Source organism: Aspergillus oryzae, chromosome 8, assembly GCF_000184455.2.
Source record: "Aspergillus oryzae RIB40 DNA, chromosome 8".
Lineage (NCBI taxonomy): Eukaryota > Fungi > Ascomycota > Eurotiomycetes > Eurotiales > Aspergillaceae > Aspergillus > Aspergillus oryzae.
The window spans coordinates 701,532-726,407 of record NC_036442.1 but is presented as its reverse complement, the minus strand read 5'-3'; the positions used below and the strand labels follow the sequence as shown (position 1 = coordinate 726,407).

The 24,876-nt window shown below is 47.9% G+C and overlaps 9 protein-coding genes across 9 annotated transcripts; 4 read left to right on the top strand and 5 right to left on the bottom strand.

Moving 5' to 3' along the window:
• Positions 1-613: 613 nt before the first annotated feature.
• Positions 614-1,263, top strand: AO090103000215 (uncharacterized protein; the record flags this gene model as incomplete). The annotated part of the gene is made up of 3 exons (XM_023233391.1): positions 614-757; positions 822-1,143; positions 1,229-1,263. The coding sequence occupies 3 exons, from the start codon at positions 614-616 to the stop codon at positions 1,261-1,263; spliced, it is 501 nt and encodes a 166-aa protein (XP_023093858.1).
• Positions 1,264-1,484: 221 nt separating this feature from the next.
• Positions 1,485-3,269, bottom strand: AO090103000216 (uncharacterized protein; the record flags this gene model as incomplete). The annotated part of the gene is made up of 5 exons (XM_023233390.1): positions 1,485-1,489; positions 2,161-2,316; positions 2,392-2,576; positions 2,643-2,926; positions 3,069-3,269. The coding sequence occupies 5 exons, from the start codon at positions 3,267-3,269 to the stop codon at positions 1,485-1,487; spliced, it is 831 nt and encodes a 276-aa protein (XP_023093859.1).
• A 627-nt stretch (positions 3,270-3,896) lies between these two features.
• On the bottom strand, positions 3,897-4,958 carry AO090103000217 (uncharacterized protein; the record flags this gene model as incomplete). The annotated part of the gene is made up of 2 exons (XM_023233389.1): positions 3,897-4,011; positions 4,195-4,958. The coding sequence occupies 2 exons, from the start codon at positions 4,956-4,958 to the stop codon at positions 3,897-3,899; spliced, it is 879 nt and encodes a 292-aa protein (XP_023093860.1).
• Positions 4,959-8,493: 3,535 nt separating this feature from the next.
• Positions 8,494-11,659, top strand: AO090103000218 (uncharacterized protein; the record flags this gene model as incomplete). The annotated part of the gene is made up of 5 exons (XM_023233388.1): positions 8,494-8,562; positions 8,586-8,877; positions 8,957-9,061; positions 9,116-9,632; positions 9,694-11,659. 5 exons carry the CDS (start codon positions 8,494-8,496, stop codon positions 11,657-11,659), a joined length of 2,949 nt encoding a protein of 982 aa, XP_023093861.1.
• Positions 11,660-12,262: 603 nt separating this feature from the next.
• On the bottom strand, positions 12,263-13,852 carry AO090103000219 (uncharacterized protein; the record flags this gene model as incomplete). Its single annotated transcript, XM_001826759.1, has 1 exon — positions 12,263-13,852. The coding sequence occupies one exon, from the start codon at positions 13,850-13,852 to the stop codon at positions 12,263-12,265; it is 1,590 nt and encodes a 529-aa protein (XP_001826811.1).
• Positions 13,853-14,092: 240 nt separating this feature from the next.
• On the bottom strand, positions 14,093-16,851 carry AO090103000220 (zinc-binding alcohol dehydrogenase family protein; the record flags this gene model as incomplete). Its single annotated transcript, XM_023233387.1, has 2 exons — positions 14,093-14,981; positions 16,733-16,851. 2 exons carry the CDS (start codon positions 16,849-16,851, stop codon positions 14,093-14,095), a joined length of 1,008 nt encoding a protein of 335 aa, XP_023093862.1.
• Positions 16,852-17,203: 352 nt separating this feature from the next.
• Positions 17,204-18,055, top strand: AO090103000221 (uncharacterized protein; the record flags this gene model as incomplete). The annotated part of the gene is made up of 1 exon (XM_001826761.3): positions 17,204-18,055. One exon carries the CDS (start codon positions 17,204-17,206, stop codon positions 18,053-18,055), a length of 852 nt encoding a protein of 283 aa, XP_001826813.3.
• A 752-nt stretch (positions 18,056-18,807) lies between these two features.
• encD (Fe(2+)/2-oxoglutarate-dependent oxygenase encD) lies at positions 18,808-19,943 on the bottom strand (the record flags this gene model as incomplete). The annotated part of the gene is made up of 3 exons (XM_001826762.1): positions 18,808-19,140; positions 19,195-19,670; positions 19,718-19,943. The coding sequence occupies 3 exons, from the start codon at positions 19,941-19,943 to the stop codon at positions 18,808-18,810; spliced, it is 1,035 nt and encodes a 344-aa protein (XP_001826814.1).
• Positions 19,944-20,496: 553 nt separating this feature from the next.
• On the top strand, positions 20,497-24,607 carry AO090103000223 (uncharacterized protein; the record flags this gene model as incomplete). Its single annotated transcript, XM_023233385.1, has 3 exons — positions 20,497-20,633; positions 20,688-21,042; positions 21,137-24,607. The coding sequence occupies 3 exons, from the start codon at positions 20,497-20,499 to the stop codon at positions 24,605-24,607; spliced, it is 3,963 nt and encodes a 1,320-aa protein (XP_023093863.1).
• Positions 24,608-24,876: the final 269 nt, after the last annotated feature.

Genomic DNA, 24,876 nt, shown 5'->3' with positions numbered 1-24,876 from the left:
AAGGATCGTAATTCAGTCTTAAGCACATAGTTGAACAGATTCAACAGGACGTATAATAGGAGTACTTAGTCTTCAACTTTGCAGAACCAAGGAGCAAGCCTTAGCCTTGGACCTGTAGTTACGGAAGTCTCCGTATCTACGCTTACTGAAAAATCCTTATCTTGCAAAGAGTGGTATCCTTAGCACTTACATCTATAGTAACATGTTTCATGGTGGAAACCTTGTTCTATCGACAACTCCATGCCAAGTACCCGCAGGATTCCGATCGACATGTCTTGGCATCTACGCTAGCTACTAGATCGATTCTCCGTAGCCATTAAAGCTAGTTCCGTACAGCCTCAAGCCTAGCCAAAAGCCAAGAAAAGTTTAAGATTATTGTAAATACATCAAATCTGGCTGCCTTGAACAGACCGAATACGAAACCCTACCTCTCCATCCATAGCAACTACCGCGATCTCTTGGCTTCGCCTGGTAAACATGTATATAAGGGCTAGCTGTACAATGCAACTAGATATCAGATCATCCTACTATCTCAAGACATAATCTAGATCTCCATCGTCACAATCATCTTTTAAAACCACCCGCCAACGACGCACAACACCCAATACCAAGAATGAACCTCTTCGACCCCCGCTGGAAACTCCCCCTCCACTGCTTCCAGCTATTCCTAATGGTGATAGTAATTGGCCTTTCCGCCCCAAGACTCTTCATGAAGAACCAACCCCGTACACGAGCTAGTACAATTGGCCTGGGAATGGTATATCGCCCCTCTTCCCCTCCACCCCTAAGAACCCCACAATTAACAATGGGAACAACTACAGGCCGCAAAATCCTTAGTGATCATCCTTTACCAACTCCTAACCGAACACGTCACCGTCCTCCGGAAATGGGCAAGTTTAAAAGCATACACGATCCTCAATGCCCTGGAGATCGTCTTCTGGGCCGCTGTCGCAGTCTTGACTATCCAGGCCAATGTGCAGATGTGTGTGGCGCCTGGGTGTATTTTGGGCTGGGGTGTGGCTATTACGGGGATCAATTTGAGGTATGGTATCAATCTGAGACTTGGTGAGTGGTGTGGATACTGTATGGCTAATGCGTTTGAGAATAGTGCTTTGGCTATTTATTCCACGATTATCTGTTATCGTGAGTGGAAGCAGCCTAAGGGTGGGTTGAGGTCGGATGGGTATAAAAGGGCTCATGAGTTGAGGAGTGTTAGTCCTGTTTCTAGTGTGTGATTCTCGGGTCTCTTTGGGGTGCTTATGAGGTTATGTCTGGTCCTGCTGTGTTTTATGTATGTTTGGATTGTTGGTTTGGGGTTTGAGGATAGATATATTCATTTTACTTGTTCGGAAGTTTAGATGACAAGTGGTCATATACTTGTAAACTTTCTATCATAAATACAAGTCGAGTGATGTGTGTAGGTTGTTAGCGTTTTCCACACTCGATGAGCATCGCGCGCAATGATCCATACGAATCACTTCAGGTTAACCTAAAAGATCTATTCTTAGAGGTGGCAAATATGAGTGAGACAAGAATTCCTGCTCGAAATATTCTTAGGCAGAAATGAGATCTCTGTCCCCACTGCAAGTAAATCAAGCTCTCTGGCACATCCCTACACACCAATGCATATATAGTATCCAAGCCACAAAGCATGACAATCAGCGCCGATATGCGGATTCCATTTGTTGAAATCATCGGGACTGATGTGAAAGTCGTGCTGGATCTGCCAGCAGCCATCGCCATCCTCTGTAAGGTGCCATTTCTTGCAAGTGTCAATGGTGTCTGGCATTGGCTGAGCGGTCTTCACTGCGACACAGTAGTGGTAGCCCAGTAGAATCTTGCACGATGAGCCCACCGCTGGATTCCACTTGATGAATTGGTCCTCGGTCAGGTAAGTGAACCTTTTATTTATGATGCCCCAGCAGTCGTCTCCGGGTTGGACCTCATAGTATGAGACGCAGTCGGTCGGGGTTCCTGGTTGAATTGGGGAGGGAGCAGTTGTAGTAGGGAGAGTAGGTGTTGCGACAGCACTTGATGTGGTGATATGTGCGGTTGACGTTGGTGGTATCGTTGATCTCGTTATGTCTAGACTATCTGTTAGCTCTATCGCCTCTTGTTCAAGTCGTTTGTGATTATTTATAATTGTGGAAATAGACGCACCGGTAATACCGACACAGACATAATTGTCCTTCCAAAGGAAACGGCAAGTGGAACCAATGGCTGGATTCCATGTATAGAATTGCTGGAGTGTAATGCCGTATTTGGTGGCTATCGTTTCGCATTCATCACCATCGACGACATAATGCCATTTGTTACCTACCTCCGATGAAATTGTTAAAATCAGTCATTTAGTATAGCAGAGATAGCCCGACAAACGGGAAGATAGCTTACAATTTGCTGGGATACCTGTTTGGTGTGGTTGAGGATCTGATGCGGACGATCCTTCACTGGTCTTGCTCGGAATTGCAGTAGAAGACCCGGTAGTGGGCGTCATAGAAATAGAGGTAGACTTGGATTCAGTGCCCACGCAGACATAATAACCTGGCTGTATACCAATGCAACCCTTGCCGATGGAGCTGTGGATTTAGTTAGCTTTGGCCGACTTCATCTTCCTGCTGTCCGTTCGCCAAACATGGACTTACGGATTCCATGAATAAAACTGTTCAAGAGTAAAGTCCCCATATTCATCCTGGATGGTATAGCATGTATCTCCTGGATGCACTAGATGATACTTGGCGCAGGATGAGCTGACGCCACTTTGCGTGGGAGCCGCTGTGCCGGAGTACGTGATAGTGCCTGGAGGATCAGAGGGTCGGGTAGCAGTGATGGATGTGGTGGATGTGGTGGACGTTGTCGCCGAAGACGGCGCTGCGACACAATAGCTCCATCCACGAGTCATGACACATGAAGGTGACAGAGATGGGTTCTAAGCAAGATTCAGTAATTTGAGCTTTGTCATACAGGACAAGATACATCCACTGATCAACAAATCACACGCAACTAGTCTGAAAGGTTCAGGTCCCAAGGCGATAAGACTAAGTAGTCTGAATGGGAGGACATAGACTCACCCAAAGTCGAAACTGCCGCCTCGTGATCCCAAAGTAGTCTTCAATCAACTCGCAGCTGTCGCTTAATCCAATGTTGTTCACCCAGTACTCGCAGTGATCAACAACGGATGGATCAGTCGGTCCGGTCGCACTGGCGCCATTGGTCCACGCAATAACTGATTTGCAAAGAAGAGCCTGAAGAAGGATACAAACGGTAAGCATTTTAAAAACTATATCGCCGACGGTGCGGGTGGTGATAATCAGCACACTGCCTGACTTAATGGCTTAAAAGTAAGGATCATTCAGACGTGGGTGAGAAGCAAATACGTAGACAGTAATAGTCAAACCGCTGGAACACCTAGATAGGATTTGGACCAGGGTCAGCCTCTAGCTCAGCTGTATGACCCCAGGGGTAGGCCCATCCTGCTAGGTTGACCGTAATTTGGTTAGGACCGACTAGTTGAAAGACTAGAACGGACCTGTCTTATTCAATGTTAACCTTGTCAGGCATACGTTAGAGGGCCTGAGTCGTTACTGCTTTCTATGCAACTCTCGCATGAGGCCACAAGATTTCACCTGGTAGGGTATTATCAATGGCGGAGATTACTATGCGCTAGCTACTGAGTATTGCGTCCTACTAGTAGAACAAGACATAAAAAGGCTCTCTTGGCACGTAAGCTTGATTAAAGTGGGGAATAAATTCATAATCAATACTACCTTGTGTCACGCCACCAGACTATCAAAAATGGACACTCACACAAGTGGGCCTTGGTGGTACACACAAGGTCAAATTTCCGATGGTTCCGTTAGACTGAATTCCAAGTCGAATAGGACAACACGGAGAGGATCCTATGAACCAGATCCATATTCTTCGCCACGCCCTTCGGATGCTTCCTCTTCAATCGTACAGTAAGAGGATTCGTGATCATAGGCGATAGTTCCATCCATGCCATCGCCATCTTCTCGGTCCCATTCGTCGTGAGATTCCTCAGATCTATCCAGATTCGCGCCTTTCAGTCGTAATAATTCAGCCATCTCCTGATCATGCCCTCGAATGGCCACATGTAACGCCTGGTGTCCATACACAGCGGCCTCTACCCCGTTATCGAATAAGAACTCCAACATGTCTCTGTCGTGGCGCTGTACTGCTAGCTTTAGAACACGTGCATATGATAGGGGGGCCCCATGATTCAGTAGCATTGCGATAATATTGTATTGACCATCTTCAACCGCTCGGTACAAGGGAGACGGGCGATAGCGGTCTGGATCAGCCCCTTTCTCAAGCAAATACTTGACTAGACCCGCATGCCCACATCTGACTGCTAGATAGAGTGGTGGAGGGTCTTTCGCGCGAGAGTGTCGACGTCGGATCCGCCCCGGATTGTCATCACGGAGATTCCCGCGATAGAAATTTGCCTGAGCACCCCACTCAATTAAAAGAGTTACGATTTCCTCGTTGTTGATCTCAATAGCAGCAAGCAGAGCCTTCTGGATCTGGACAATGTCTGCCACACTGTACCTAGCACTCTTCAATGGATGAGACGAAATATCGCGGGTTAGCGAATACATATCTTCGTCGTCTGAGTCCCACTCAACCTCGTCCGAATCCTCTTCCCATCGCTGCTCCGAAGGAACTTCACTTCTCCAGCGAGGTCCTGGTGGAGTTCGGGACCTTGTTTGAGCGGTTTTGAGTCCCCTCAAAAGTTGTGCAATGCGCCCTATATTCCCATGTTTGGCGACGAATGCTAGTGCGGACCCATGGTAGTAACGACTGTTGTATTCATAGAGAAAATCGTGTAGCGCATGATATATACGGCGGTTGGTTCTTGCTAGAGCATAGACATCTTGCTGACAGGGCAGATACGATGCGATCAAGCAAAGTGTTTCGGTCGGCAGACCGGTGAAATACATTAGACGCGGGCGAACCTGCCAGGCGATGAAGGAATGAATAGTGATGGAAGGAAGCTAAATGATGGAGTAGAATCCAGGTTCAATTCCTTATGTACAGGCAACAAGGGGTTTAGCTTCGGCACTAGTGGCTTAAATTGAGGATTCATTCATATTCTAGGCCCCGGTAGACCACGGGCCTTTGCCCAATTATACGTAGTCTGTTTAGAATCCGAGCCCATCCACTTACATGTCCTCCGGAACGCGTCCCCTGCCCGTGCTTCTAGTCCCAGTCGATAGTAATACACTTTTTCTCTTTAGTTTTCTCATCTTCTGGGCATATGGTGTCCGGATTGTCATCGAGGCATTTCCCTTCTGGGTTAGCCCAGTTGCACTTGTCATAATACACGCCTTGAGCACATTAGCGATGCTTCTGAAGGCAAGCACGGTTAATACCAGGTTAGCTTACCTAGTGCAAACAAAGCGTGGGTGTCTAAAGCGCTATTAGGAGAGAGGAACTGATTTGAGGGGAGAACAGCTCGTACCTGCGTTCAACAACGCCTGTTTGGGATCTTTCCTGGCGAGAGCCTGCACAAGTAGTGCTCCATAAGCAACCTTGGTGGACCCTTCGTCCTGTACTTGTTCGTCCCCTAAAACTAGATCAGCTATGCTCAGGAGAACCTGTGCACCCTTGAGCTCCCAAGCTGACCTATATGTTTTTCCAGGAGATTCCACGAGTGGAAGGCCTCATGCAGCAGGGTATTTCCCGCAGCACGATTTTTCAACATAGTGAGTTCTTTGCCCTCCATTCCCGAGAACGGAATCCCTGCAAAGTCAGATAAATATGGAGGATGGTCGCCAGCCCATCTAGTCCACGCCAGCGGGCAGAGGACCATTTCTTCCTGGTCCACTATTTCATTGTGAAACGAAACCGCCTTAGCTCTCGGATTCTCCGTACATGTCAGTCGGGGCGCTCGTGTCTTCACATACACGGACTTCCCTTTGTATTTTTCTCGGGTGTCCTTGTATCTCCCTACATTTCACGTCCGGTAGTTAGTTCATGCTATGGATAGTGACAAGATGGTAGACGGATGATACAACTGATTCATGGCAACTCACAGAACCTGATTCCCTTCTTGTTGATGTAATCACCGGCATATACAAGCCAGTCGCTGTTGCAATTGACAATCAAATCAAACTTCCTCCCGGAATTTTCCAGGGCATTCTTGATCTTGGTGAACCGTACTGCAAATAAATCAACAAACAGGTCTTATAAGACTGACATGGGTATGCTAGCTTACTTCTCACTCTATTCATATTGGCAATCGTCTGCGCGATGGTGACCTCCCCATCGTCTCTTCTGAGGATTGGTAGCCCAAAGAAGTTACCCCACAGCTTGAGGTTCCGATACAATGTCGTGTACTTGTGTGGGCTCCAATCTTTTGGTTGGATCTTATCCTTGAAGATCTGTATCAAGTCATTCATGGCCTGCTCAGCTCTCTCGGCCTACGGCAGCTGGAATTAGCAGAGGTCCGTATCATAGGCGGAACACCGACCTGTGTCCGAGCCTCACTAAATGACGACAGCAGATAGCTCTGCTGAGCTGGGGTGCATGTTGGCTCAAAGCGTAGTCCTTTAGGCTCGTCGCCTCTTTTGTGCTGCTGATGTGGTGGATGAGAGCTCAATGTTAAGTTGTGGAGAGAAGGCTCGAGTTCAGTTTGGGCATCGACGACACCCAGTAAACCGAAAGGGGAGGCAAGAGTGGGCTGAACAAGTCCAAGTAGCAGAAACGTCAATGATATCAATAACAAACCACGAGGTTGGGCGGAATAACCACGTAGCTTCATGATGGTGAAATAATTCAAGACAAACGGGCATTCATGCAACTGGTAGTATACTACTGGTTTAGGTGTATAAGCGGGAGCACCTTGGCTATGTTTAAAACAGATCATCTTCCATTGTGCTATGGTTGGTACGCAGGGGGGTGTACTCATACGTTTAGTCTGAGTTCAACTTAGCCTATACGATACGGCATGGTTTCACACTAAACAAAAATCGCTGCGAACTCTGCTCTCCACTCGGGCCGCGCCGTTTTACAAATGTCCCCATGGCAGTCTCAGGGAATTATTGTACTTTTTGGCCCCTTCATTTTAACCGCTAGGCTCATTCTATTCAGGGCATAAACTACGCTAGCGCATAATTCCAACACGGACGAATCAGGGTGGATCCGTCCTGCATAGTGACAAGGATGATGGATGCAACCTCGCGTACCCGAGTCATCCGCTTGAGTTTCCGCTACACGAAGGCACAGTCCACATTTAAATCATAACCAGAATTACAGACATGGCTAGCTCAGTCTGTTGGGTGAAGGCCGAGCAGTAACGGAGACATGCGGGTTTACTATTCCGCCTGACTTCGGCCGTCAGCTCGGAGGTCCACAGTCTCAAGGTCGTTAGAAGCCTGGAACTCTTGGCTCTAGTCATTTTCAGATAGACTATTAGCTTCTAGGATATAAAGGGCGATATCAACGTTTCACAGTTTCGTTCCAATCCTCCACTTCTTCCTCGCTAGCAAGGGTACAGTCGCTAGTAACCCTGTAGCAATGACACGTAAATCCACTCAGTGCATACGGACTAATATGAGAGTCGTACCATACACAAATTACTATTCAAATTCGTTCATTTTACTGTGACCTTTGTAATTACGCCTCGGTTGATTGAGCACTGATCGCGTCGGATGAACATGGGTGGTTCCAACTTTTAGTCCATCATAGTCATAGAGGACTGGGGCTACAATGAACGGTAGAGTAATTGTCCCAGGAAACCGAAGCTCAGACAGATATAAATTACTTAATATCTACAGAGGGCACCTGGCAGTCTTGGAGACAATTGTTTAGTATTGCCAGCGCTCTATCCAGAGCCAAGATAAAATGTCGCCCCCTTTATTTTCCAAATGGCCATTTATCATATCCTTGATGGTATATGCGGTTCGTCCCGCATGGGCGGGGAATGGGACTTGTTCCCCTACTGAGAAATGTGAGACAGGATGTTGCTCGAGGGAAGGATTCTGTGGCTTTGGACCTGAATTCTGCGGAGATGAAGTCTGCATCTCGAGCTGCGATTCTGTGGCGGAATGCGGAAGTAGGACACTAGACTACATTTTCGCGGTGTTACTTTTGCTAACATCGCACTCTTGAAGAATATGCGACAACCAACAATACCGAGTGTCCTCTGAATGTTTGCTGTTCTCAATTCGGGTTGGTAGACGAAACACTCCATTATACAAATTATACCATCACTCTTCTAACTATTACGGGAAATGGACAGGTTTTGTGGAACAACTCCCGAGTTCTGTGATGTTGGGTGTCAAAGTGGGTGTGACGCTGTCAGGGAGCCGTACGTTATATCGCGGTAGTTGCAAGGTATGACTATTGATAACTGCTTGAACACAGATCCTGTAGTGGTACATCAAGCGAGGCCGTTTATATCGGCTACTACGAAGGGTGGAATTTCCAGCATCCGTGTGATGTTGTTCTTCCCGAGGACATTAATGTATCCCCATGGACTGTAGGTCGTTCCTGCCATATTGTTGCATTTGGACATCTACCGTTCTTATCGAGTCCAACCAGGTCAATGCTAAGGAACTTTCTAGCATCTATACTACAGCTTCGCAGGCATCTCAATAATTGACTTTAGTATAACGACAACAAACCCCCGGGATGAGGACTTCTGGGCAAGATTCACGAGCTTGAAGAAGAAGAAGCCATCTTTGAAGACCTACATTTCTGTTGGAGGTTGGGACGTTGGGGGTACACCATTTTCCATCATGGTCCGGTTCCCGGGAACGCGCAAGCACTTCATCAAGTCTGCACTTAACATGATGAGGAAATACGGGTTTGATGGTATAGACATTGACTGGGAGTATCCGGCGGCAGAAGATCGAGGTACGAGCAGTCCAACCCTTCCCTCCCACCCCCATGAAAATTCTGCTCCTAATAGCTTACACTCATTGTTCAACTCTAGGAGGGGCACATAGTGACACGGCAAATCTTGTTAACTTTCTGAAAGAGCTTCGAGCAGCTCTGGGGAGTGAATATGGTCTAACAGTTACACTACCAACTTCCTACTGTACTTGACCTCATCCCGAGAACTCAATTGATCACTGGCTCATACTCACAACAGGGTACTTGAAAGGGTTCGATATTGCGAATATGGTTCAATACGTGGATTTCTTTAACTTCATGGCATATGACATTCACGGTACATGGGATGGACGCACTAGTAAATGGACGAAGTCAGTGGTCAATCCGCATACCAATCTGACAGGTACGTACGACGCTCTGGTATTTAATCATTATTGGCACGATTATAGCAAGAGCCAAACTAATCGTTCAATCCTAGAGATTGCTGCTGGTCTTGACCTTCTATGGCGCAACAAAATTGATCCGAGCAAGGTCGTACTGGGCCTTGGTTTCTACGGCCGGTCCTTTCAATTGGCCAACCCTTCATGCAGCACTCCAGGATGCGCATTCTACACAGGACATGGCAGCAGTGGAGGCGCTTTGGCTGGTGAATGTAGTGGAACCAGCGGTATCCTCTCGAATTATGAGATAAGCCGAATCATCAAGTCTTACGACCCCACTATCGAATATGATGAAGCGGCCGCTGTGAATTGGATGACCTGGAGCTCGGATCAATGGTGTGTGCCTTGTATCAAACCTAGTGATGATTCCCAGGGCTGAACTGACATCTTCCAATAGGGTTTCCTTTGATAATGGACGTACGTTAAAGCAGAAAGCCAAATTTGCCAATAACAAGTGTCTCGGGGGCCTGCTCAGCTGGGCCGTGGACTTGGGTGGACCTGGCTCTCTAAAGAATCCTAATCTCTTCACCGATTCGGACTTGAGTATGGATGGCGCCGATCCCGGCGGTGGTAGTGATGGTACTGGCAATCTTTACGTTGGCGCTGAGGTCTTGAATCCCGACTCAAACTCGGTTACTGCCATTGCTCCAGTAAACATTGTCTTCCCTATATCGACCCTACCAAGTCCGACTACGATTGCCCCTAGCGGTTACCCGACATCCTTGGAAGTGGCCTGGCCGACGACGAAAACTGTGACCAGCGGAAACATCATAACAGTGACTAGCACCATCACACGTTACATCCAGACCACTACCATTGCTGTACCATCACTTACTGTGCGCGAGCATGGCTTCTATAACTGGAATATTACTGACAAGGATACGACCCACCTTGTTAGGGCATTGATTCCTAGCATTCGGTTGCCACCGATAGTGATCACGGATGACCCAAATCCTCTGAAGGAAACAAGTGTTTCGCACACGCCCGCTGTGACCAGGACTATACACCTTCCACCGTGGCCATGGACTACAGACGGCGCTAAATATCCCAGGATCACCTTCACTCAAGGAGGACCCCCTGGACCGACATGCACAGCAGGCTGTGGTACACTCTGCACCCAATTCTGCGACGGGCCTTGCCTGAACAATTGTGGTGATGCGTTCAGCCGGGATTTCATTTCCCCTCTCGATGATGATCCGCCGACAGTCGCCCCTTGTGCTGGGAAAGACTGCAAAAACGGCAAGTGTCAAGGAGAGATCTGTATCGAGAAGGGTTGCACCGGTGCAGACTGTCAGAATAGAGTCTGTGTTGGAGATGATTGTAAACCCACAGGATGCACTGGGCCCGACTGTGATAAGGGCCATTGTTCGGGGAAGAATTGTCAAGATCATGGGTGTGTTGGCAAGGACTGCGATAAACAATCCGGGGGCTGTTTCGGACCATTGTGTCTTTCTTGGGGCTGTCTGGGCCCACAGTGCTCCAGTACTGACTTCGTCTGTACTGGGCTTCACTGCCGCGTGGTATCTTGCTCGGGCCCAAGTTGCAAGAACGGTAACTGCACTGGCCCGGGCTGCATGACAGAAGATGGGGACTGTGAAGCGAAGGAAGCGGAGTCCTGCACTGAATGGATTAGTAGTACCATGATGACTCCAGCCTCCACCTACTCCACCCAGACAGTGACCACAGCGTGTAAGACAATTAGCGCTTGCAATGCAAAGGGAACCACTGTCACCAAGACGATAGACGAGGATGGCTTGGTCGAAGGGACCGTGACATATATTGAGAACGACGTCCCAACTGACGCTGCAGACGATGCTATTGCGAGCTCTCTTGCAAGCTACTACTCCAGTTATTGGTCCACTGTGGATGCGACTTCCACCAGCTCCACCGTCAGCAGCACTACTACTACTACATCTTCCTCTGGTGGCGGCCAGACCCATGATCCCATCCCCAACTCCCTTATCATCCTTAAAGAGCATGTAGAGGACGAGCATTTTGACTCCTCTGTTAGCCACTATTACAAGTGGTACAGTGTTTACTACAGCTACCGGCACCAGGTTACCGAGAAGGGTATCTGCGCGTTATCCGGCAAGGTTGATGGACCCGTTAAGAGCGATGAGGGAGAAGAGTATCCAACCTCTCTGGGACCTTTCGCTTTAGGCCAGTATACCGGCTGTTTGTACAGTGGAAGCAAGCACAGGCCTGGGTCTGTGAAATGTGACAATTCGGAACTCGCTTTCACCTGTCTGGGGTACAAATATAACGCTCATGCAGCGGACTGGAACTGTGGGAAGACCTACACGAAGGATGGAACAACGCATTACAGCAATTACTATAAAGCCGTTGAGTGCCTCATCTTTTGATTTATAACAGGTCCTAGAAACATCTACATTTGATACTATAGCAATGAACTCAAATATTACATTTATGTGAGAAGCCATAGATAGAAGAATGATAATGTTTATTTAAGTTACTCAAACGTTAGAATCTATCTTGTGGTTATAGTCAAAATCGAGAAATTTTGTCCCATCTAGAAATGGCCTTAGTTCAGAGCCTAGTAGTCTACTATGAGTAGCCATTCCGCTCAATGGCTTTCACCAAGTTGGCCTTTCTGGCTGCACAATTCATATAGTCTTTGTAATCGCTTAGAACGGCTATCACACTGGTTACGACAGTATCCATGTCATGATCCAATAAGCATCGCTTATATTAGGAGCAATAGCAGAAGGCGAGTACTAGTGGTATAGGAGACGATATATAAAACCTATAAAAAATATATAAAAAAGGAAATGAAGCGAAGGAATCAGATAAAGTAATAGCAAAAAAAGAGTCAGTAAAAGCCGACCAGAATGAGAGGGGGTACAAACGAGCAGTCTTCAGTAGAATAGATACATTAACGAATGTCCCAACGGACCACATAACTCGGCGCCAATTCACAGAATAGTCTTTCTATTGGACTCTTTGCACTAGGAAGCCCTTTTCTGCTCAAGCAGCTGCCGCGGTGTCTTGCCCGCTGCATTCGGCTGATCTAAGCTGCCTCCAGCATCCTGCAGGACGCCCATCATTGTATCTTGTGCCTTGATACGGTCGTCCAGAGTCACATACTCATTACCTTGTGTCCAGACACCTCTCTTCAAGAGCGCTCCACGCCCCGCTGCTTCGCATAGTGGGGTGTCTCCCTTTAGGGTTTTTGCGTTGACATCAGCTCCTCTGTGAATAAGAAACTGTGCCGCCTTCACCTGTCGCAAATTCCTTGTCATAATATGCAAGGCGGTAATGCCATTTCTATCAGCATGGTTGATGTTGGCACCATGCGCAATCAGGAGGTCTATCACATTGAGATCCATAGGCTCACCGTATACGGACCAAAAGGCTAAGATATGCAACACAGTCTGTCCCTTGCAATCCTGCAGGCTTGCATTTGCACCACTTTCGCATAGAAATTTAACTATGCTATACAGATGATTGCGGTCACCTGATGCGTGTGTTGCCACTGCATAATGCAAAGGCGTTTTGCCTTGGTTATCCTGAACATTAATGGCGGTAGGATTGCCGACTAAAAGTAGTTCAAATGTATCCAGGACTCGTTGGACGATAGCACCGTCAGGGATTATAGCTTTATCAGAATCTCCCGCGCCCGCAGCAGCCCAGTGAAGGGGTAGGCGTCCCAAACTATCACGAACAGATACCATATCTGCAATGTCCACATCCGTCCCTCGAAGATCAAACAGCGCTTGTACTCCCTCCACATTCCAAAACATACTACCGTAGTGAAGGGCTGTTGTATCTCGGAAGCTAGCATGCTTTTCCTTAAAGGTGGGACCCCCTATTCCCAGGCACTCCTGCCTTGTGTGTACATTTGCTCCTTCATCTATAAGGCGTTTCAACAATTTGTAGCCGGCCCGGGAAACAGCCAGGCCAAGAACGGTATGAAGTGGCTGCTGCTTAACTTCGGCGATATCCTCATCCGGGCACATGGTGACATCGTGAACAGAAGCTCCTCTATCAAGGAGGATGTCAATCAATTGTTCACTCCGAGTAAGGCGCTTATCAACCCAATCAAGAGCCTCATTTTCATGATACTGGAGCTCGTCACTCAAGTTCCAGATAGACTGCGCCGCGCTAAGCAGTGCAGTTTCATAGCCGGGCATATTGGCGCCAACACTGACTAGCGGAGGTTGACTATCCAGCAGGAAAAGTGCCGTCTCTAGCTGACCATATTCACTGGTGACATTCAGCAACACGATCTCCCGCTCCTCGAGAGACGCTGTCTGACCGAGATTGGCATGATAATGCTCCAAAAGCACACGAAGAACATCTGTACTTCCATGCCTACAAGCGACGAAGAAAGGGTCCATTTCGCGTGCTTCCGATGAGCAAGTAATACCTCTTGGGTGTTTCTCCTTGTACTGATTCAACATTGGGACATCGTTCGACTCTATGATTTTCGCTAAAAGTGACCCGAATTCGTCCTCGTGCAGTTCGGACCCGTCCGTGTCGATAATGGCCACATCGTACCCCCAGGGTTGAACTCGGCGAAATTCAACATATGACATTATCTTTGGATTTCACTGGAGACGACTTTCGGAGCGAAGAAAAGATATTGGTTGAGATGTGGAGTGAATGAAAACCACACGGAAGGCGAGAGAGTATGGCGTATTTACGTCGAGAATGGATCAGTTAGACGACCCACTACCGTGCGCTAGTGGTATTACAGTATGGGGATCCAGTATCACAGCCAGCTCACAGAATGCATGAAATCACGCCTAATCTTATAAACGTGTTGGTCAATGTCACTAATGCTGCGGATTGACAAAGACTTTCTTTCCACTGACTTTCCCGGCCATAAAAGTGTCCAGTGCATCCTGTACTGACTCTAGCCCACCTGGGAATATATAAGAAGGGTTCGAAAAGATCCTGCCGTTAGACAAGCCTTTAGGTAGGTACTCTTGAAGATACCACACTTTGGCATCCTTGTTTTCATCCCTTGACACTAAGATATCCGAGTATCCTCCCCATTCCTTCTTCACATTCTTTGGTAGGCGTGAGTCCGCTGGAGTGGGACTTGTCGACCAGAAAAGGCCACCATCTTCCGCGAGCAACTTGCCCATAAGTTCTGTTACTTCCGCGGAGCCAATCGCGTCGAATATTCCGTCGTAAGGGCCACTGGCCTTGATAGATTCCAGGAGCTGCTCTCTAGGCAGAGTATGGTCAACGATGGATGATGGACCACGTCGCTGCACCAAGTCCCAGTTGGCAGGAGATGATGTTGTCACGACCTCATACCCAGCGTCTGTTGCATATTGAACAGCCAAACCACCAACCGAAGATGAACCACCATAAATCAGTATCTTCTTGCCATTTTTGGGGGCTCTCTCATTGATCGGAGGATAATCGAGTTTCATGCAGACGGAAAGAGCAGCAACAACAGTCGCCAAGTTGGCCATCACGCCAGACCCTCCCTCCAAGGAAGTTTGACTGTCTAGTTTCACGAGGTTCTCTTCCAGTGCCAGGGGGTACTTTTGGTAGGCACCAAACCTCCTATCAACGGCTGCTCGACCCCAACAGGCGACTGCCACGCGATCGCCAACCTTGACTGAATCAACATTGGGCCCCATCGAGACGACTGTGCCCCCAAATGTGTATCCGAGAATTGCCGGATATTCAATCTGAAACATTTCCCATCTAGGATCATAACGTATTAGCCAAGATGTCCCTTGAACCTATTTTCCCAAGCATCAAGAACACAAAAACATCAAAAATAGTCCAAATCACCTTTCTACTCACTTCTGGATTTTGGCTTCAATAGGATTGAAGGCAATGGCCTCATTCCGCACCAGTACTTCTCCCGCTGCTGGTGCCCATGTTTCGATCTGTTCAACTTCGACTGAAGCCCGTGGGCTCTTCAGCACGGCTGCCCTATTCACTTCCATCTTGCAATTTAGTAGGTGAGCTTGCACTTTATCCAATGGGAACAGCAGAGATATATATAACACTGGCCCCACATGAGATTTTGTGAACTATTATGTGGGGCTGGTTATAATTATTAATCCATCCTGTACATTATTAAGCCGGCTTGTTCAGAAGTGAAGGCTCATTGTCACCAACCAACACTACCATGGGTGACACGGTGATATGGAAACACAGTGTTCTTGGAAGGATGTTATACATACCAGGAACAGAATTAAACAACCTCCAGCAGACATCCCGGCAAAGACCTAGAATATGTATCCACAAGGTAATGACTGTAAACGATATTAATTAATGAAGGCATAGCTAACTAAAGTTGGTAAACACTAATTGATATGGGGAAACAACACCAAAAATATGCTTAGAACTGGAGACTCCTTCAGATGTGCTGAATCGTGGTACCATTCATTCATGAAGATCTCAGGCGGTGTAGCCCTTCAGTGGACAAATCACATTCCCCTCGTCCCTCTTGCATAAAACGTGGCTGGCGTGCAACACGGCATTCTGTGAACGAATAGGTTCTCAGCCTCGGCCATCATATAGAAATGGCTTACCTGGCACGACTGCATACGCGCTTTGCATATCCTTCCCACTTACTCGACTTGCACAATATTCGCACCTTTGTACACTGACCTTCAAAATATGATGGACACTCTATCCCACAAATGCCAATTGATAGCTGTTAAGTCCAGACACTCTTCGACTGACAGCATGCCATGTCCTCTGTGTGCATGCATGCGGGTAGTTCCATGGTTAAGGAAAAAGGACCGCCTTGGAGCGCAAAAAGTAAGACAGATGCTCTTCCATGATGAGTGTACCGAGTGCACAGGGCGATCTGACGAAGGCTTCTGCCATGTGTGCAAACACATGAGACTCAGACACATTCTCGGATGTCTGCTACTGCGTGGGCTATTACACAACATGGAATCACTACATACACGATATTGTTTTACGCTTTGGAACCTTGCGCGAGCTCCGTCAAAGGTCGAAGACTTGTGTTCTCTGCCAACGATGGATGCAGGTGGTGGAGTCAATTCCAGGTGATAGTGAAGAGGGCGGCGATGTTACCTTAACTTTGCAAGGCCGTTTGGATGTCGTCGAAGTCTCCAATAATAAAGGTATGATAAGGAGGGCTATTCCCTTACTCACATTCAGGGCATTTTCTAACCGGCAGCGTCTGCCTACTTCCAACAGGATCATTGGGCGACAAATCCATCCAGATGATTGTACATCAAGACAGACCGGATCTATCAGGACCCGAGATTTTCTAAAGTACTTATAGACTGGGGGGATGTCGCTTCTTGGCTTCACAAGTGTGACACTGAACACAGAGACAAATGTGGCCTACGGTCAAGGCCCCAACATCCACCGGGGTTTCGATTAATCGATGTGACGAACAGTTGCGTTGAGCTATGTGTGGGGGGCGAATGATAAGTCGTCTCTTGAGGCAACAACGCAAAACATACGAGATCTGGAAAAGAAAAGGATTTTTCCACAAGGCTCGCATCCCCGCAACCATTCGGGAGGCAATGATGGCTTGCGCTAAGATGGGAATCCAATATCTCTGGGTTGACAGATTATGCATTATACAGGATCATGTCCACGAGAAGGGTATACAGATCAATGCCATGGGCACTATCTATACCAATTCCTATGTCACACTTGTCGGATTGGAAGGTCATGATGCGAATCATGGCCTTCCAGGAGTTTTTGAAGAGGAACCACCTCGTCGACAGGTCCTCCGAGTAGAGGATATCGTTTTGACCGGGTTATACGATCATCGCAGATATGAAAAGCTTGTTGGAAGGTCAGCGTGGGATAGCAGGGGCTGGACTTACCAGGAAGCTTTACTTTCTAGGAGACTACTACTCTTTTCACATTCGGGACCCTTTTTTGAGTGCAGTCAAGATGGTTGTCTATGTGGCGAACCGAACAGTATGGATCGCTATCATAGAATTCCCCTCTTCGGCGCTCATATGGACCCGCCTGGTGAGGAGTATTGGCCATCGCAAACTTTCTCAGACCTGCTAGAGGGGTACACGAAGCGAGCCTTTTCCCATGAATCAGACATTCTGCGAGCGATTTCTGGAATCCTAAACTCGTTTTACGAAAGTCACCACTACTTCGGCCTCCCGTTTTCCGTATTTGACAACGCTATCCTGTGGAATGCAGCAGACACGACATACTCCACAAGAAATCCAACTAGTGGCGACGTTTTCCCCTCATGGTCATGGGTCTCGGTCAAAGGCGGTATCACAACCTATAATTTGCCTCTTCAAACCCTAGCAGTCTGGGCTGTCGCGTCTACGGATTCTGATTTCCTTCCGCAGCCATTGAAAGTCATCGCACCTTGGGAAAGACCACTAGCTAATGAAAGGCAATATTATAAGTTGATGCCAAATCATTCTGCGCTGCTTATACTGGCCTGGAAGGAGGGTTGCTTCTCAGGGAAGCTTCCAGAGGAACTGAAACCTGCAGCAAATTGGTCGAAAATTGAAAGATTAGCACAAAAACGATGGGGAGCCAACGGTCAACATCGCATGATCCAAGACGCCCTTGGATTGGGTCAAAACCTCGATTACAATGACAAATTCTCACCAGAGCACATATCATTATCATGCTCTAGCCCTGGTGGAATTATGATGTATACCCAATCAGTCCGGGTTCGCGTAGTGCCTCCTCAAAATCTATCTGGGAGGTTTGATGAGCACATTAAACTTTATGCCGAAGCCGGTGAAGTTGTGGCATGTGTAAGTGATGGAAGCGTGAGTTTTCAGGTCCAGTGGTGAAATATTGAGAAGAGATGACCCAGCCCATCATTCAGATGGTATGCAAAGACTGGCGGGGACGTTCTCTATGCAAATATGAGTTGGGTCTAAAGAACGTGCCTATTGTTAATTTGATGGTTGTTGACACCCAGGATGGCGTGAGCAGGCGGGTGGCACTCGCCGAAACCTATCTCAAGATATGGGTTAAGGCGGAACGGAAGTTCGGCACCTTTGTTATAGTGTAACGGGAGTCTGCATTAGCGATAATGTTATAACTTTCTCGGGTTTTCGAGAAGTGTATTGAGAAATCTCATGTCTGCGCTGTATGCGTATCGATATGACGATTGGAACGGGGGTTTTCCAGAGATCACGGAATCTACATTTCAGTCACTTTTGGTGGATCGCACTGGAATTCCTTCCAGCCCTGTACATTGTGCAAGGATTAAAAAAAAGAAAAAAAAAAATTAATTTCATTGTTCATTTTTGCTGAGACTAAGTGGGACTATACTAGTCGCAAGGGGCTCTGGGACAGGCACCTCGAGATAAGCTGTGGTGGGATAGAGTCCATGCAAGGGGGAGATTATATTAGCCAACCAAAGTATTTCCGTCGATGGTATGGTCTTGGCTCAGCTGAACGTGCGGAAAGACGCGAGGGATAGAGTAAGAAACACGCAGCCAGCAAGGGTAAATGCCAAATATGAATGGAGTCCAGCGGTCGTTGATATCATGGTTTGTGGCTCTTAGGGATGGATACAAATGCACCGAATGACATTTTAGGCAGCGACCTCTTTAGTTACATTATTTTGTATCTTCGTCTGTATCTCGGCCTTGTATCTCTCGGCCCTGGCAAAGGTCTCCTTGTACGACGACGACACCACCTCTTGAACCGTTGCAGGGAGGTATTTACCAGGCTCACCGTCTTTCTGGAATCCAGGCAAGCATTTGCATACATACTTTGGATTCCCGGTGAGGAAGAAGGGGATGGAGTAGCGATCATTCCCCGAGTCGTTGATGACTCTATGCAAGTTGGATTTATACGTGTCGTTGGTCATGCGTGAAAATAAATTCCCCAAGTTGACCACGTACGCCCCAGGGATTGGCTGAACCTATATGCATAGTATCAGTATTGTGGAGTTGTTGCTAGGTAAGGAGGAATATACGTCGATCCACTCGTTGGTTGGCACGTCTAATACCTGGAGGCCGCTCACTTCATCTTGTAGCAGAAGTGTAATGCAACTAAAGTCGGTATGAGCACCGATCCCCCGCAGCCTCTCTCCCATCTGCTTGGGTGGCGGTGGATAATGCAGGTATCGCAGTGTTGCCACCGCTCCATCAGTGAGAGGATCAAAGTATGCTTCGTCGTGGTTCAATGTGAGTGCCAGAACAGCCATGATATCCTTCGCAAGGTCAAAGACGGCATGATAATATTCCATCGTGCTTTTCTGGAACTCCTCACGATCAGGAATTGTATCGGGCCATTGGTTAGGGCCACTGTTTAGCAGGCCCTCGAGGAAGTAAGGGTGATCCGTAGGGATCTCCCGGCCAATGTACAAGCCTTCCTTTAGATCTGGGCTGGCACCAGCCTCATTCATCTGTGATTGAAGGAGCTCATACCCGCGGTTGAAGGTGTTCTTCTCTACTAAAGTCAGTGCTAGTTTTATTGCAGGTTGAGTCAATACATACTTTTGTCGATTTTCAATTTTTCTTCGAGTGGGAGGCGGAAGAAACGCTTGGAACAATTCATTGCGCGGTGTTGCAGTTCCAGCGGAATGCGATGGCCAGTGATCTGGAAGAAGCCATTGTGCAAACAGCTTTCACGGACCTGTTCCACTAGCTGGGCCTTGGCCTTGGGGTTCTCACCATAGAATGCAGAGAAATCGAGGATGGGGAGTCCCCGTGTCGCAGGCATGATGGGAAATACGTATGATAGATAACCTTCCGCGTCTAAGATTGAACTTGTCTTGTTAAACGTCTGGTACGGGATTTATAATCTCGGAAGGCTTGGCGGAATGTCTATTCTTGTATAAAATGGGCCAGGCATAAAGCCTCTTCTCCTGTGATGGTATGTACGGGAGCACCAAATGAGCCACGACGCGGTTTCAATTTACTGGCCAACTCATCTCGTTCGGCATTCCATAGAATCTATTTGAGTGGTCCAAAAGCACCAGGTAAACGTAATAAATGAGGCAACTCCGACTGAATATGCGCGCTGACTGCACGACGCTCAGTAACTAAGCATGCGGGATGGAAGGATCGGCATGAGTCCAAACACCAAGGGAGCGGAATGCATCGTAAATTTCACCCAGGTTTGATTGAGTTCAAAGCTTCGTGAAAGGGCAGCCGTTTGACAACATCCATCCTTTTCTAGTACTTATTCACACGGCAGTAAGTTACCTGGCACTACCGGTGTTGTCAACAAGAGCCTTAATTAAGAACATTCCTTAACCAGTCCGCTTTCGACGATGGGTAGAGCTGGTAACCTTGCGCAGCCATGTTTCTTTCCGCCACTTATCGCTCAGTTTGGGCGACAATCAGGAGGATCTGAGGTGGTCGAGCGGCGAGAATCTGTCACTGTACCACTGAAAGAGCTAGATATACAGTTGCTAACTTGCTGGCTTCACTCGGAAACTGTCGACCTTTTATCTCTGCTCAGAACGGCCTGGGCAGTAGTATTGCGGACCTATACGGCCGGAGATCACATTGGCTTCGGTTTAGTGGATCTTGAAAATCAAAAGATATCAGCAAGTGACTGGTCCGACTTGAGAGAACAGATTGCTGTGTACGAATCTACAATCAATAGCTTGACAGTAATCCGCGAGCTTCTCCACGATGGCAAACAGTCCAGCAAGTCTGAGGGCTCTGAATCTAGCGACACGGCCAATAATACTCTGCACACGTCTAGCTGGCCGTTTAACTCAATCGTCTGTATAGATCGTAATGATGCTCGAAAAGGAAACCAATTCGTGCGGATGTCACTGTCCGATATGTGCAGGGAGGCATTGAACGAAGTACATACACCTTGCAATTTCTGTTGCCAACGGAATACATCCGTCACGCTACTATACTCGCCACACGTTGCTAATACTGCTTCATCACGTATAGTTTCAAATTATCGTCCGTATCCATCGCGATGAACTTACCGGTTTACTGACAACCATCATCGATTATACGACCACGGTCCTCTCCTACGAGCAAGCGCGGGCCGTGGCAGGAACTCTGAACAAAACGATATCAGAAGTCGTTCAGCACACGAATCAAACAGTGGCAACCCTGGACATCTGCACTGATTTCGACATCCAGCAAATGATCGAATGGAATACACCCCCTTTGAGCATGCCTCGCCTGGAACAGTGTGCATTCCAACTCATTTCCCAACGGTGCGTTGAGCAGCCCGATGCAACGGCAGTTTCAGCATGGGACGGTGAAATGACCTATGGAGAGCTACACCGGCGGTCCGCCGCACTCGCTGTTCAATTAGCTGAGGTCGGAGTGGGCTCTGGAGTCTTTGTTCCTCTCTTTTTTGAGAAGTCCAAATGGGCGGTGGTAGCGCTTCTCGGAGTGATCAAGGCAGGGGGGGCTTTTATTCTGATCGATATCTCCTACCCACTGAAACGCATTCGCACCATCTGCCAGTCTGTGTCTGCAGAGGTTGCAGTTGCTTCCCCACAGCATCAACTACTGGGACGGGAAATCGTAGGGTTGGTCGTGGCAATTGGAGATGACTGCCCAGAAACCCCCAGCCTGCCTGCTTCTCCCAAGCTATCCCTAATACACTCTGGCACGCCTGAAAGTCCGCTCTACGTCGTTTTCACATCTGGTAGTACGGGCGATCCTAAGGGTGTGATTATAGACAATGTCTCGTTCTGCTCAATATATGAGACGGTTTCCCGCGCGTTCTCATTTAGCCCTTCAACTCGACTGCTGCAATTTGCTTCACATGCCTTCACTTTATGCAGCCGAGAGATACTGCTAATCCTAATGGCTGGCGGTTGTTTATGTATTCCATCCGAGGTGGATCGTGTAAACGATCTTGCAGGCTTTTTGTGTCGCCATCGGGTTAACTTTGCTACCTTAACTCCATCTGTGGCAGGTACTATCTCTCCCTCCTCTGTTCCATCTCTCCAGACATTGCTTTTGGGAGGTGAGGCCGTAAAGCCAGCTCACATTGCTACATGGGCTGGTAAGGTCCACCTGATGATTGGGTATGGGGCGAGTGAAATCGCAGGCACAGCCATCGTGGGGTCTAATCTTCAGTTGGATAACGATCCCCGTAATGTGGGTTTCGCCTGTGGTGCAGGTCTGTGGGTTGTGGATGCTGATAGCCCTGATAAACTTGCGCCAGTTGGGGCAGTCGGGGAACTTATATTGCAGAGTCATGGGCTCGCGAGTGGCTATTTGAACGGTAATGAACAAGTTAATCAACCGTTCTTTCACGAGGCAAAATGGCAGAAACGATTGCCCATGGAAGCCCGGATCGCACGTCTATACCGGACTGGGGACATGTTTCGGTACAACATGGACGGGTCTTTGTACTATGTGGAGAGGAAGGACAACCAAGTGAAGGTAAACGGCCAGCGGATAGAGCTGGGGGATATTGAATCGCACATTACCGCCTCTTGCACAATGGTGCATAGTTCGGTTGTCCTGCTGCTCCAACCTGATCAGCAAGCTACCAGGTCATTTCTAGTCGCCTTTCTCTGTCCTAAGGAACCTCCACGTTGGGGCACAACCACAAACAGCCCTTTAGCAATTGTCGAAACCCCAAGTAGCCAATTCTATCTTGACATTGAAAGGCTTTCCCGAGAGCTGCAGGAGTCTCTTCCATCCTACATGATTCCATCGATCTTCGTTCCCCTTTCTTCTATTCCCCTAACACTGACAGGAAAGGCCAATCGTCGTCTCTTATTGGAAACCGTGGCGAGATGGCCAGAGGACAGATTTGGTACATATCGTTGTGGGAGTCAATCTTCGCCTACATATAAGGCCCCTGTTAATCAACGAGATGATCAGATTCGTCGCCTAGTTGCTACTGCCCTAAAGAAAAAGCCGGAGGCCATTTCGATGGGCAGCAGCTTCTTGGCCCTCGGTGGAGACTCCATTTCCGCCATGCGCCTGGTCACGCTAGCGAAGCAAGAGGGGCTATATCTCACTGTTGGTGATATCTTCAATCACCCGATCTTGTCAGACCTGGCGAGAGTTGCGCGAGAGGGCGCCATCGAGGAGTTGCAGCCCAGAAAGGTCAAATTCAAAGGGCTCAACTCATACGATGGACTCCTCCGACGGTTAGCCCCGGACATAGCTGATAATATCCATGAAATAATCCCCACAACTGCATACCAAAGGATGACCCTGGCTGAACTACGTCCCAGATACTTGCGCATCGCTCTGCCTAGTAATGTGGACCGGGACAGACTTCTCAGCGCATGTCAGCAGCTACTAGAGAGACATGCCATCCTACGCACCATTTTCGAAATCGACAATGAAACTAATGCCTCTCAGGGCGAGGTGGTGCAGGTCATACTCCGCCCATACAAACTTAAATTTGTTGAATATCATGGTATTGATGACCTGGATCAGCATTGTCTAAATGAGTCACTCATGAGCCCTTCCTCGACTGGAGGAGGACTGCAATTCCAGGCACAACTGCTCACCATGCGGGACTCACGCCTTTTCCTGGTGCTTCGCTTTATTCATGCCCAGTATGATGGCATAAGCCTCCCGATTATGAGTCAAGATATCTCCGCGGCTTATAACCGTGTTTCCCCTGACCCAACTGCGCCATTCTCCGACCACATTCACGCTGTATGGGCTAATCACAACGATGAAGGCCTTGAAGCCTGGAGGAGCATTCTCAAAGGGTCAGAGATGACCGCTCTGAAGCCAAAGCAGATGGCCACCACGCATGTGGAGAAGCCTGTACATGAAGCACGTCCAGTCAAGGTGATAAAACGGACACGACTAATATCTCCTCCCGAGAATATCACGATGGCGTCCTTAGTGAAAGCCGCTTGGGCACTGGCATTTGCAAAGTTTGTCTCCGCGAGAGATCCTATCACCTTTTGTGCTGAGGCTGTCGCCAAAGACATCGTATTTGGCCAGGTTGTCCATGGCCGAGGTCTAGGCATTACCCACGAGAACCGTATCCTCGGGCCATGTGTGAACACCGTCCCTGTCCGCGTCGGCCTTTCCAAGTATACCAACAACCATGACTTGCTGCACCATGTCCAACAGCAACACCTCGCCACAATGCCATTCGAAAACATCGGTCTGGATGATATCATCCGGAACTGTACGGACTGGAAGCCCGGAACTAAATTCGGCAGCGTTCTGCGGTTCCAAAATTTCGATGCGAATCTATCATGTGTTTTTGATGGAGTTGCCCATGACGCTTCTGTTTATCATCTTCCAAACCGGCCATCGGAGAAGATTCATGTGATCATCATGCCTTCTGAGAGTGATATGCGAATTATTATGAATGGGTATGATCATGTTGTCGGTCAGAAAGAGGCGGCGGATCTGGTGGATAGCTTCTGCGCCGCAATTGAAGATCTGGCTAAGACACCTACGAAGTGATACCATTACAAAAGTTGTTTTGGTTTTGGGTGGGGGCAGTGGGGGATTGCAGATGGCCTCTGGAATATATATCTTCCGCCCGAAGATTTGTGTATGAATGTTTAAGGCTGAACCTCGGTTACAGTCCCAGCTGTCAGCTTTACACTTACAACTCGATGTCTTAATGTTTTAACTGCAGTTTTTTTTTTTTGGAAGCTTTCTATACTATTTTGATTAATTGCAGTATCAATTCATATTTTAAAATTGTATTTCTTAATCATATTACGAAA